We start from the raw sequence: 13,026 nt of genomic DNA on the forward strand, positions 1-13,026 counted from the left end.
ATTTCTAAAGCGCTACTAGGGTTACGCAGCGCTGTACAATTTAACATAGAAGGACAGTCCCTGCTCAAAGGAGATCTAGCATTGGCCCTCCTCCTGACTCCCCTTTCTGGATCGGGGGTGGGGGTTAGCTTGGAAAGGCAGTTTGTGCAGATGTCTGGGGCCGGCTGATGCTGGGAGGGGAGAAACGGAAACCTGATCCGGGCCGGGATGGTCTGATGCAGAGCGGTGGCGTGATCGGGCTGCTGCGGGTGGGCGGCTCAGTTCCCCGCCCACAGACTTATTACAGCACGTGTAGACTAGAGGGTGTAGCGGAAGGGAAAGTGGGGCTGAAGCGCTCGCTGTCCCCTGCCTGCTCTATCCCCAGCTCCGGCGCTCTGGCTTTACGAGCAGGATGGGAAATCGCCCGCTGCTGCTGGTGGTGGTGGTGCTGTGCGCGCTGTTGCCAGCCTGCCTCGACTCCTCTGCCGTCTCCTTGGAGGATGATGAGTTTGAGGAGATCGTCTTTTTCTCCCTGGAAGAGGAGCCCCCCAGCGATGGGGGCAGAGAGAGGCCTCCCGCTGTCTTCTACTGGACCAACAAGGTGAGCCACAGGCAGGAGAGGAGAACCAGACGAATTGGCTTCCAAATTGAGCTTGCATGCTTTGGAACATGTTTTTAGTTTGTATGTTTTGTTCAGTAGCCCACCCTGAGCTTTTGAAGGAAAGCAGATTGCAATACGTTTTTGATTTCATTCGATGAATCTTCTGCTTGGAGGAATTTATTCATAGAAGCCACCCCGGATGGTCCAGTGCCCTGTATTCCTGTTTAAAACCGAACCTGCACTCAGGGAATGTGCTGTTACTCTCTCCTGGTCCAAATATTATTTTCTCTTTTATTCCCAGAAAAGAAGACAATATTTGGAGCAAAGAATCCCAATTTCCTATTTCAAACTCGCTGGAGTGCCGCAGTAAATCCTGAACGCCCTCCCACCGCCACCCAAACCGCTGCTGCTCCCTCATTATGGGGGTCTTTTACTATGGCGTGCTCATGTTTTTAGTGTGCGCTAAAATTAGAGACACCCATGCATTCCTATGGGCGTCTCTAGCGCGCACTAAAAACGTGAGTGCTGCATATGTTTAATAAGATGAAAAGGCAATGCAGGGGCGTAGCTAGATGGGGCCACGGGGGCGTGGGTCCCCAAAGATTTAGCTCTGGCCCCCTCTACTTTCAACCCCCTGCCGCCGACCCTCCCCCGCCACTTTCGACTCCCGCCACCAGGTACCATTGCTGGCGGGGGTCCCCAACCCCCACCAGCCAAAGTCTTCTTCAGCGCCGGTCTCAGGCGCGTTCGCGGATCTGTTTCTGTGAGTCCTGACGTCTGCAGGACATCAGGAGTCAAGACTCACAGAAACAGATCAGTGAACGCACCGGAGACTGGTGCTGAAGAGGACTTCAGCTGGCTGGGGTTGGAGACCCCCACTATCAAAGGTACCTGGCGGTGGGGGGGAGGGTCGGTGGAGGGGGGAGGGCGATGGCATGGGGGGTTGAAAGTGGCGGGGAGGCTATAATGTGCCCCCTCATCTCGGGCTCTGGACCCCCCCTCTCGCCAAGGTTTGGCTACACCCCTGCTTCCCAATACTGTCGCTGGAGAGTTCCTGGTTATAACTTTGTGTTTTGATTTGGGAGAAAGCACACTGGTTGTGGCTGGTTTAACCTGGCTTCGGTTTTTGCTCTAGTAAATATGTGATCAGGTCTTTGACCTGTGCTCAGGAAATGGAGAGAGATACCCCCACACGACCTGGACGCATGGGGCAGGGAGAGGTTGAACATGGTCAGCTTTTTTTTCCCTCCTAATCTCTGCCACCTTTCAAACGCAGCGTCAAAGATAAGGACAGTTACCTTTTGCATTGTGGCTGCTGAAGAGTTTGTTTCAGAAATAAAGGTGAACACACACATACCTGTCACTGAACTAATATTCATTTCTTGAGGAGCTTTCAGGAGTTAAGGGTTCCTTAGGTTCAGACAGAATGAGGAGACCAGAGCAAGGCATTGCTAGAAAAGTCATGGCGTGAACCCTAAAATACCTGCCAGTGCAGCAGTGGCGTACCAAGGGGGTGGGGGCGGTCCGCCCCAGGTGCACACCGCTGGGGGGGTGCCGCGTGCCGGTCAGCGTCGTTGGTTTCCATGCTCCCTCTGCCCCGGAACAAGTTGTTCCGGGGCAGAGGGAGCATGGAACCAATGACACTGACCGGCACGCGGCACCCCCCCAGCAGCGTGCACCCGGGGGAGGGGGGTTCTTTCACCGGGGTGGGGGTGTCCCTTCACCGGGGGGGGGGGGTCACGCTGCACGGGGGGGGGGGGGCGCATCAGCGATCCGCCCCGGGTGTCAGCGCCCCTCAGAACGCCACTGCAGTGCAGTGGTTCCCAAACCTGGTCCTGGAGGCACCCCAGCCAGTCACACTTTTCAGGATATCCACAATGATTATTCATAAGAGAGATTTGCATGCAGTGGAGGCAGAGCATGCAAATCTCTCTCATGAATATTCATTGTGGGTATCCTGAAAACCTGACTGGCTGGGGTGCCTCCAGGACCAGGTTTGGGAACCACTGTTCCAGTGGCAGTGTGAAAGGGCTAAGTGTAACCACACCGCCTTACTCATGGGATTAGCGTTATCCTGGCTGATATTCCCAGACCTACTTATATCCACAGTTGCATAGACTATAATTACGGTTTGAAAGGCTCACAGTGCCCTCTACTCTCGAACTGCAGCCTTCCCAGTAAATCTTTGAGGTTACAAGTTACTTTCACTGTTTCATTTTCACGAATGGGTTGTCCACACTTTCACTGTTTCATTTTCACGAATGGGTTGTCCACACTTTCACTGTTTCATTTTCACGAATGGGTTGTCCACTCAGAATGAGTAAAGTGTCCCAAACAAAATTCACTTGCATCAGATGAGTTTGTGGAGGTCACAATACTCTGCCTTTCGAAATACCAATGGAACTATCAGAGACCTTGTCAGGTCAGGTAGCGATTAAACCAGGGCCAGTCCTAAACTAGTTGTATTCTTCAAGCTTATTTCACCTTTACCCCTCCTTTTGTGTTCTGTTTTTCATTTGTCTACTGGTTGTCTTATATTGTGCTCCTCATGTCGCCTATTGTTTCAGTTTTGTTTTAATTTTTTTTAGATTTTGTAGAACCTCGTTTATAGTAACATAGTAAGTGACAGCAGATAAAGACCTGAATGGTCCATCCAGACTACCCAACAGTCACATTCATTATCAATTGTAGATTAAATCAACATTGAATCTGATATTATGCACTTGATCATGGCCTTTCTTTGGAGTTTCTGGGACATATAGACTGTACACTTCCGCCAGGCTCTGTCCTTATGGAGGAGTAGCCTAGTGGTTAGTGCAGTGGACTTTGATCCTGGGGAACTGAGTTCGATTCCCACTGCAGCTCCTTGTGACTCTGGGCAAGTCACTTAACCCTCCATTGCCCCTGGTACAAAATAAGTACCTGAATATATGTAAACCGCTTTGAATGTAGTTGCAAAAACCTCAGAAAGGTGGTATGTCAAGTCTACTACTACTACTTAACATTTCTAGAGCGCTACTAGGGTTACGCAGCGCTGTACAAATTAACAAGGAAGGACGGTCCATGCTCAAAGGAGCTTACAATCTAAAGGACGAAATGTCAAGTTGGGGCAGTCTAGATTTCCTGAGTAGAAGTGTAGTGGTTAGGTGCCGAAGGCGACATTGAAGAGGTGGGTTTTGAGCAATGATTTGAAGATAGGCAGGGAGGGGGCCGGCATATGGGCTCAGGGAGTTTGTTCCACGCATGGGGTGAGGCGAGGCAGAAAGGGCGGAGCCTGGAGTTGGCGGTGGTGGAGAAGGGTACTGAAAGGAGGGATTTGTCTTGAGAGCGGAGGTTACGGGTAGGAACGTAAGGGGATGAGGTTGAGAGGTAAGGAGGGCTGCAGATCGAGTGCATTTGTAGGTTAGTAGTAAAAGCTTGAACTGTATGCGGTACCTGATTGGAAGCCAGTGAAGTGACTTGAGGAGATGGGTGATATGAGTATATCAGTCCAGGCGGAAGATAAGACGTGCAGCAGAGTTTCTGAATGGACTGAAGGGGGGATAGATGACTAAGTGGGATACCAGTGAGGAGTAGGTTGCAGTAGTCAAGGCGAGAGGTAATGAGAGAGTGGATGAGAGTTCGGGTGGTGTGCTCAGAGAGGAAAGGGCGAATTTTGCTAATGTTATAGAGGAAGAAGCGACAGGTCTTGGCTATCTGCTGGATATGCGCAGGGAAGGAGAGGGAGGAGTCGAAGATGACACCGAGGTTGCGGGCAGATGAGACGGGGACGATGAGGGTGTTATCAACTGAGATAGAGAGTGAAGGAAGAGGAGAAGTGGGTTTGGGTGGGAAGACAAGACGTTCGGTCTTGGCCATGTTCAGTTTCAGTGTGCGGTTGGACATCCAGCAGCAATGTCGGATAAGCAGGCCGATACTTTGGCCTGGGTTTCCGCAGTGATGTCTGGTGTGGAGAGATAAAGCTGGGTGTCGTCAGCATACAGATGATAGTGGAAGCCATGAGATGAGATCAGGGAGCCCAGGGAAGAGGTGTAGATTGAAAAAAGAAGGGGTCCAAGGACAGATCCCTGAGGGACTCCAACAGAGAGTGGGATGGGGGTGGGAGGACGAACCATGAGAGTGAACTCTGAAGGTACGATGGGAGAGATAAGAGGAGAACCAGGAGAGGACGGAGCCCTGGAACCCAAAAGAGGACCGTGTGTTGAGAAGTAGGTTGTGATTGACAGTGTCAAAGCGGCGGATAGGTCGAGGAGGATGAGGACGGAGTAATGACCTTTGGATTTGGCGAGGAACAGGTCATTGCAGACTTTAGATAGTGCCGTTTCTGTCGAGTGTAGTGGGCGAAAGCCAGATTGAAGCGGATCGAGGATGGCATGAGAGGAGAGAAAATCAAGGCAACGGCTGGTTCAAGTAATTTGGAGAGGAAGGGTAGGAGGGAAATGGGGCGGTAGTTGGAGAGACAGGTAGGGTCAAGTGATGGTTTTTTGAGGAGTGGTGTGACTACAGCATGCTTGAAGGTGTCAGGACATTGCAGTGGAGAGAGAGAGGTTGAGGATATGACAGATGTTGGGGGTGATAGTAGGAGAGATGGTATTAAGTAAGTTGGTGGGGATGGGGTCTGAGGAACAGGTGGTGCATTTCGAGGAGGAGAGAAGATGGGCAGTTTCCTCTTCGGTGATATCAGGAAAAGAGGAGAAGGAGGCCAGGGTTGGTTGGTTGAGAGAGTGGGTTATAGGATGATGAGGAGGAGAAGGTTTAGTGGTGAATTCGAGGTTCCATTTCCCCTATTTGAGATTCTACATGGAATGTTGCTACTATTGGAGATTCTGTTGCTACTATTTGAGATTCTACATGGAATGTTGCTATTCCACTAGGCATTGGAGCCGACTCTGTGGGTGCTTGAGCACCCCCAATATTGAGAAAATTCCTTGTATGTGTCCAGGGAGGGGTTATTTCCATTGGGCTTAGCACCCCCAATAATTTGGAAAAGTTGGCTCCTATGCCACTAGGTACTTGTGACCTGGCTTGGCCGCTGTTGGAAGCAGGATATTGGGCTAGATGGACCATTGGTCTGACCCAGTATAGCTATTTTTATGTCTTTATGTTTTTTGTTTTTATTGATTAACTTTTGTAGAACAGTGTAGTCGCTTTCTCTGCTATTCTGTCAGGTCGTGATCTCACTGTTTTTCCGGTTATAGTTTTATTGTTTCCAGTGGATAAGTCATTCTTCCTTATTGTGTCTTTCTGTGTAAAAACGCACGTCATACCCAGCAATGACCTGTGTAACCATTTCTGGTCTTGTGCTGTGTAATCTGCATTGATCCGTTTTACCATTTCTTCTCTGTTTGCTGTAAGCCATAGTCCATGATCATGCTTAAGTTTACTTCTCTTGAATCGTTCCTGTGTATAAACACACACGCACACATGAAAGCTCTTAAGGAGAATAAAACATAGATTAATTAATGTTTTGAGATGATCTATTCATTATTAGTTTTATCTGTCCGTTACTGAGAATTTGGAATGTTGTTTCTTTAATTTCTTTGTTCTCCTTAGGGAAGCATGAGATAAATATTTTAAACTAGGTAAAAAATGCCCTTTCTTAAGGGGAAGAAAACGGGTGCTAGCAGGCCATCCCCCACCTTCTCTCGTTGTTCCAGACTCTGCCGTCCCTCCGTTTTCCACCCCCACTCCACGTTATGGACCCCTGTACCTCCCTTCCGCGACCTGTCGACCCCCCACCCCCCCCCCCACCATTCTCGGCGAAAACCGTCTCCCGCCGCCGTGGATGACCTGTGCTGACAGGGTGCCCCAACCCCTGTCAGCTGAAGTCCTGTGCTGGCCTTCCTGCCGCGGCGCTGCTTCTCATGATCTTCTGTTTGAAGTTCCTCTGTGTTCTTCTGACGTCAGATGGACGCAGAGGAACTTGAACTGAAGATCATTGAAGAAGCAACGCCGCAAAGGCCAGCACAGGACTTTGGCTGACGGGGGTTGGGGTCCCCCGTCAGCACAGGTATCTGGGACGGCGGCCATGGGATGTTGTTTTTTTTTTTTTGTTCGCGGGAAAGGGGGGGTCGACAGGGTCGCGGGGGGGTGGTTTGTTTAATCAGAGGAGGGTGGAGCTGTGGAACTCGTGTGGAGGTGCCTTGAGGGGACAAGCGGGTGTTCATGCGCGTCGGGTGGGGGGGGCGGGTTGGTGATCGGCTGGGGGGTCTGTTGTTGCCCCGCTCCCTGCCACTTGCTATGAAGTGGCAGGGAGCGGCGCTACTGACAAGCTGAATTCCCAGGCAGGTGGAGGAGTAGGGTAAACACGCTTCGCCTATTTCCCTACTCCTCCCTTTGCTTTGGAATCAGCTGTCACTGACACCTAGCAGACCACCTCTGAGGGAAGGCATGGTCCCCAGGCACATTAGAACGTTGGAGGCGAGAGAGATTATATATAGGATGACAAAGTCTGTTTCATCATTAATTCCATGACACTTTACTTAATAAACAGCATGGCTCATCTGCTGGGGCAATTGAAGTTTATAAATACGCTTTCTCTTGTCTGAATTTAGGATGCCTGGAGATTATCAGGGCAGTACATAGTGGTACTGAAAGAGCAAGCTCACAAATCCCAGACGGAACGGACCATCCACAGACTGCAAGCGAGAGCTGCAAAGCACGGCTACCTGACCAAGATTCTGTATGTCTTCCACGAGCTCTTCCGTGGCTTCGTAGTGAAGATGAGTAGCGATATGTTGGATATGGTAAGAGGCATTCGCCATAATCACTTTTCCTGCAACTTGCAGTCTCCAGCATAGAGAGCCACAAGATTCCCAGCAAATCACCTCCCCCACCACCAAACTTCCACCCTAGAGACTGAGGCCCAGATGCTGAGAAGCGACAGCGGCGCTAGAAGCCATTAGTGCTGCACTAGCGCTTGCATTTGCTACTGCAAAATGTTCAGGAGCCGTGTGAATGCGTGAAATAAAGAGCTCGCCGCCTCTGAATGCTAATAGCATGCAAATGCATGCTAAACAGGGCCATTAATATTCCTCCCCAATGCTCAGAGGGCAATGCATCAAACAAGGGGCACTGCTCCCATGGCAAGCCCCACTCCAGCTCAGAGTTGGCATTAGGGTTTGCCAGGACATTGGGGAGGCAATGGGAAGACCCTTTTTTAGCTTGCATTTTCATGCTTCCAGGCCCTCCCAAGGATATGAAGGCCTGGTGGACCCCAGACCCCACCCTCCCCGAAATAACATTTAAATCTGGTAGGTTCCAGAGGAAACCCCCCCCCACCCCTCAAAGATGTGAGGACCTGGAAGTCCAGTGGACCCCAGGCTCCTGACCCCCCCCCCCCCCAAAAAAAAATAACATTTAAACCTGGAGATCCAGTGGGACCCCCATCCCCCAAAGGACTTTAACCCTGGTGGTCCAGTGGGACCCTGCCATCCCAGCCCCCATTCCAAAGACCATTCCTAGTGGCCTAGCAGTGGCCCTGCCCCTCTCCCCCCCCCAGCGGCCGACCTCAAAGTTGTAGGAGGAGGGATCTACTGCGACTCACTTCTTGTATGTAAATTCCTGTTTCCTCAGAGGTGGTACACAGTAGAAGCGAAGAGGGCAGGGTAGCCTGTGGGGAATCGCTACTGCTGCCACCTTTTGGAAAAGAAAAAATAAGGTAAACATGGAGAAGAGGGTTGAGGAAGGAAGGGGAGAGTGCCACTCCTGGAGAGTGCTGCCTGAGGCCCCCGCCTCAATTGGCTTAATGGTATGGCCGCCACTGGGCGTACACCCTTTATAGAATAGTGTGCAGTGCCAAGTCCCACCCTTATGTCTGCCGAAACCTGGTATAAAATGCTGGCACCCAAGTTTGGCACGCTGACCCAGTATTCTATAACTAAGCTCGTAACTTTGTGGAATACCCAACATACTCGTGCCCCTCCCGTGGCCACGCCCCTTTTGAAATATGTACTACGGGAGTTAGGTGCCCTGCCTTGTAGAATAATGTGCAGCTAGATGCGCACACAGATTTTAATTGCGTGTCAATTAGCATGAATAATTGGATGTTGGCATCAAATTAATTGATGGTTAAGAGCTAATTTGCATGCACATCCCAACAGTGCTACCCAAATTGGGGCGCCATATCTAGGATCCGAGGATAATATATAAAAGTAGGCTCAGGTTTCTGCCCCCTTCTTTACATACATACATCTTGGGTGATTTTGAAGATTGTGGAAGATGTTGTCCTATATGCAAATTCCTGACAGAATTACCCCTAAAGAGGGGGGCGATCGCCATTGTAACGTGCATGAAGAACTTCTTATAAAATTACCCCACGCACTGTGACGAGTAGGCACACTTTTGTATGTGGCCTGTTTGTAGGCATGTCTGGGGGGGAGCACAGGTAGATTCATGAACTTCACACACAGGTTATAAAACACGCACCTACATACCTGCTTTGAAGTTGTTAAAATGCTTGCAGATTGTGAAAAATTGTAGGAAGACCTTATGAAGTTGGAAGGATGGGCATCCACATGGCAGATGAGATTTAATATGGACAAATGCAAAGTGATGCACATTGGAAAGAATACTGTAATATATATCACACTTATTTGATGCTAGGATCTACCTTAGGAGTCAGCACCCAAGAAAAAGACCTTGGTGTCATATGGACAACTAGTAAAAAAGGCCCATTTCTGACACAAATGAAACGGGCGCTAGCAAGGTTTTCCTCGGAGTGTGTATGTTTGAGAGAGTGCATGTGAGAGTGACTGTGTGTGAGAGAGAGAGTGAATGTGTGTGTGTGTCAGAGAGAGAGTGTGTGTGTGTGTGAGAATGAGAGTGTGTGCAAGTGCGTATGTGAGACACAGTGTGAGAAAGAGAGTGTGTGTTTCACAGATACAGTGTGTGTGAGAGAGAGAGAGAGAGAGTATGAGACATAGACTCTCTGTGAGACTGAGTGTATGAGACCAAGAGAGTGTGTGAGTGACTGTGACACTTAGAGAATGAATGTGATACAGTGTGAGACATAGAGTGTGTGAGAGACATTGACTGTGAGAGAGAGAGAGTGTGTGACAGAGAGAATGTGTGTGTGACAGAGATACCTTCCCCCCCCCCCCTTTCTGGTGTCAGGCCCCCCTCCCTCCCTCTCTCTGGTGTCAGGCCCCCCCCCCCCCCTCTCTCTCTCTGGTGTCTGAGCGTTACTGTGCAGGACGCTGAGCTCTGGCTGTGCTTCAAGGAACTGACCAATCCGATTTAATAGAATGCACCTCCAACATTCCGAAGCCGAGAAACCTCGTGTGGTTGGTCACTTCTGCTTGTGATGAACCCGGAAGTACGTGATGTCAATTCAGGAGATGGATACAGAGAGCAGGAATGCCTCAGCCATGCAGTCAGCTTCAGAATGTTGGAGGTGCGTTTTATTATATAGGAGGATATATGCTGAAATCTTCTTCCCAGTGTGTGGCTGCAGCCAAAAAAGCAAACAGGGTGCTAGGAATTATTAGGAGAGGGGTAGAAAATAAGACCAAGAATATTATAATGCCTCTGTATCGCTCCATGATGTGAAATTCGGGTTGCTGTATCTTAAAAAAGATATAGTGGAATTAGAAAAGTTCAAAGAACAGTGACCGAAATGATACAGGAGATAAAACTCCTTCCTTATGAGGAAAGGTTAAAGAGGTTAGGGCTCTTCAGCTTGTAAAAAAGATGGGTGAGGAGGGATATGATTGAGGTCTACACAAAATAAAGAACTGGTAAAAATGAATTGATTTTTTACTTTTCAAAAGTACATAGATAAGGGGAGGAAAATCCATAGTGTGCTATTGAGACAGACATGGGAAGCAACTGTTTGCCCTGGGATTTGTAGTATGGAGTGTTGCCATGAGTTGGGTTTCTGCCAGGGACTTGTGACCTGGCTTGGCCACTGCTTGGAAAACAGGATGCTGGGCTAGATAAGTCTGACCCAGTATGGCTACTTTTATGTTCTTATGTTCACAATTGAATGACGTGGAAATACTTTTAAAACAAATAGGAGGGAGTATTTTTTCACTCAAGAAATAGTTAAGCTCTGGAATTCATTGTCAGAGGATGTGGTAACAGCAGCTAGTGTATCTGGGTTTAAAGTTCCTGGAGGAAAAGTCCATAGGCTGTTATTGAGATGGACACGGGGAAAGCCACTGCTTGGCCTGGGATTGGTAGCATGGAATGTTGCTGCTATTTGAGATTCTGAATGGAATGTTGCTGCTCTTTGGAATTCTGGAATGTTGCTGCTATTTGAGATTCTGAATGGAATGTTGCTGCTCTTTGGAATTCCGGAATGTTGCTGCTATTTGGGTTTCTGCCAGGTACTTGTGACCTGGCTTGGCCACAGTTGGAAGCAGGATACTGGGCTAGATGGACCATTGGTCTGACCCAGTATTTCTATTCTTATGTAACTTCAGCCATGGACATTTGCACTTGCTCCCGAGCTGGCCACATGACAGGAACAATTGCAGCAAGTTTTTTTGCTGTTTTTAAAAAAAAATAAACGCATAGGTGCCTATATGTCTTTATGCAATACTCTCCGAATAGATACCTACTAACTGTGGGGCCCTTTTACCCAACTGTGGTAAAAAGTGGCCTTGGCGCATGCTTACGTGGGTCATTCCTGCGTTCTAATGCCATTTTTATGCATGAGTAAAATGGCTGAATTTCCTATTTTTTTCAATTAATGGCCAAGCGCTAACTTTCCCATTAGCGCGTGACCTTAGTATGTGAGCCCCTTCCACCACCTATTTTGTATGTAGTAAGGGCTCGTGCACTAACCACATGCTAATTAGTTAGTGGCAATCACCATGTGCTAACCAATTACTGCAGAGTACGCCTACTCTTCACCCCCAGTGCTACAAAATAAAGTTTATTTTTTAGCATGTGGGTAGTGCACGCACATGGGGATATTACCATGGGATCCCTGAGTATGCCTCACGGTAAGCCTGTTTTTGCTGCGGTAAACACAGATTAGTAAAAAGGCCCCTATATGACATGTTATAAAATTATTGTTACAAATAACACAAGGTGAGAACCTTAAACATTCAGATTAAAGTAAATATATATAAAGGTACTCTTATTTTTATAAGCTATGACAGTCGTGGTGGCAAACGCAAAACCCACTAATTATGCGTTGAGGAAAAGGCCTCAACAAAGCTAAGTTAAGTGTACTTAAAGTTACAAGTTATAAGTGTATAGCTTGTTGAAAGTAGGTCAATGAGGTTTTTCTGGCCTATGATGAGAAAGCCCAACCCCGAGTGATCTTTGAAGTCACGGGGTTTCTCGAGGCCTTTTCCTCAACGCATAATTAGTGGGTTTTGCGTTTGCCACCACGACTGTCATAGCTTATAAAAATAAGAGTACCTCTATATATATTTAATAAAATTATTGTTACTCAACACAATCTAAATTACGGGAACCACTGGTTTTAATCTAATTCCTTATTCTATTTCTCAGTTGGTACTTGAGTATTGCTATCCAATTGACACATTATCTATGGAATTTTCACTGAAGCTAACTGTTGGGATAGCAATACTCAAGTACCAACTGAGAAATAGAATAAGGAATGTTATAAAATTAGCCATAAAGGGCTAGATTCTATATATGGCGCCTGAAAATTCCACATGGAAAAAATACGCCTAGGCATATTCTGTAAAGCACACCTAAATTTTATAGAATAGGCTTAAATTTTTGCACGGTATATAGAATATACCAAGTTCCTCTCTACATGACGAAATGTTGAGGGCCATTTACACCATGTACTTGGCGTAAGTCCTGACACCTAATTTAGGCGCAGAGTGGGTGTATTCTGTAATAGTGTGCATAGATTTTAGAAATGCCCATGACTCGCCCATGGCCACGCCCCCATTTCAACTATGTTACTTAGAATTTAGGCACACCATGTTACAGAATATGTTTAATGAGTTTTGCACATAAATCTTAATGCCAATTAGCGCAGATAATTGCTTGTTAACAGCCAATTGACAGTGCTAATTAACTAGTTAACCAATTAAGTTACATGCATTGTTATAGAATACGCTTCGATTTCTGTGCAGAAATTAAGGCGCAATGTATAGAATCCTGGGGAAAGTGTCTATAATCGAGTCAGCTCACATTACAAATGACATGAGCTTGGTCTTTTATTTAATTATTAGGATTTATTTACTGCCTTTTCAAAGGCAATGGACAATATTCAAATAACAGTACATATTATGGCATAGGAGCTAATTAGAATGTCAACACAATACATAATAATACATCTTAATAGATAGCACATGATGTAAGTGGAGGTAGAGCATATAGACAGATAGGATAGAGTAACAGGAGTAGACAGAAAACAAAAATGCTGTGGTATGATGACTGGTGAGAACACGGCACAAAGGAAATGAAAACCTGTAGTGAACTGGATTCCTTGTGTTGTTTGCCCTTATTACACG

General features: G+C 47.5%; 1 protein-coding gene across 1 annotated transcript in view; it reads left to right on the forward strand.

Moving 5' to 3' along the window:
* Positions 1 to 305: 305 nt before the first annotated feature.
* The window catches only part of PCSK9 (proprotein convertase subtilisin/kexin type 9), a 54,472-nt gene continuing 41,751 nt past the window's right edge, over positions 306 to 13,026 (forward strand). The window contains exons 1-2 of the mRNA XM_030206392.1: positions 306 to 580; positions 7,135 to 7,326. Coding sequence (XP_030062252.1) covers positions 392 to 580; positions 7,135 to 7,326 — 381 coding nt within the window. The 5' untranslated portion in view covers positions 306 to 391. The remainder of the gene's footprint in view (positions 581 to 7,134; positions 7,327 to 13,026) is intronic.

Source organism: Microcaecilia unicolor, chromosome 6 (assembly GCF_901765095.1).
Source record: "Microcaecilia unicolor chromosome 6, aMicUni1.1, whole genome shotgun sequence".
In the NCBI taxonomy this organism is placed as follows: domain Eukaryota; kingdom Metazoa; phylum Chordata; class Amphibia; order Gymnophiona; family Siphonopidae; genus Microcaecilia; species Microcaecilia unicolor.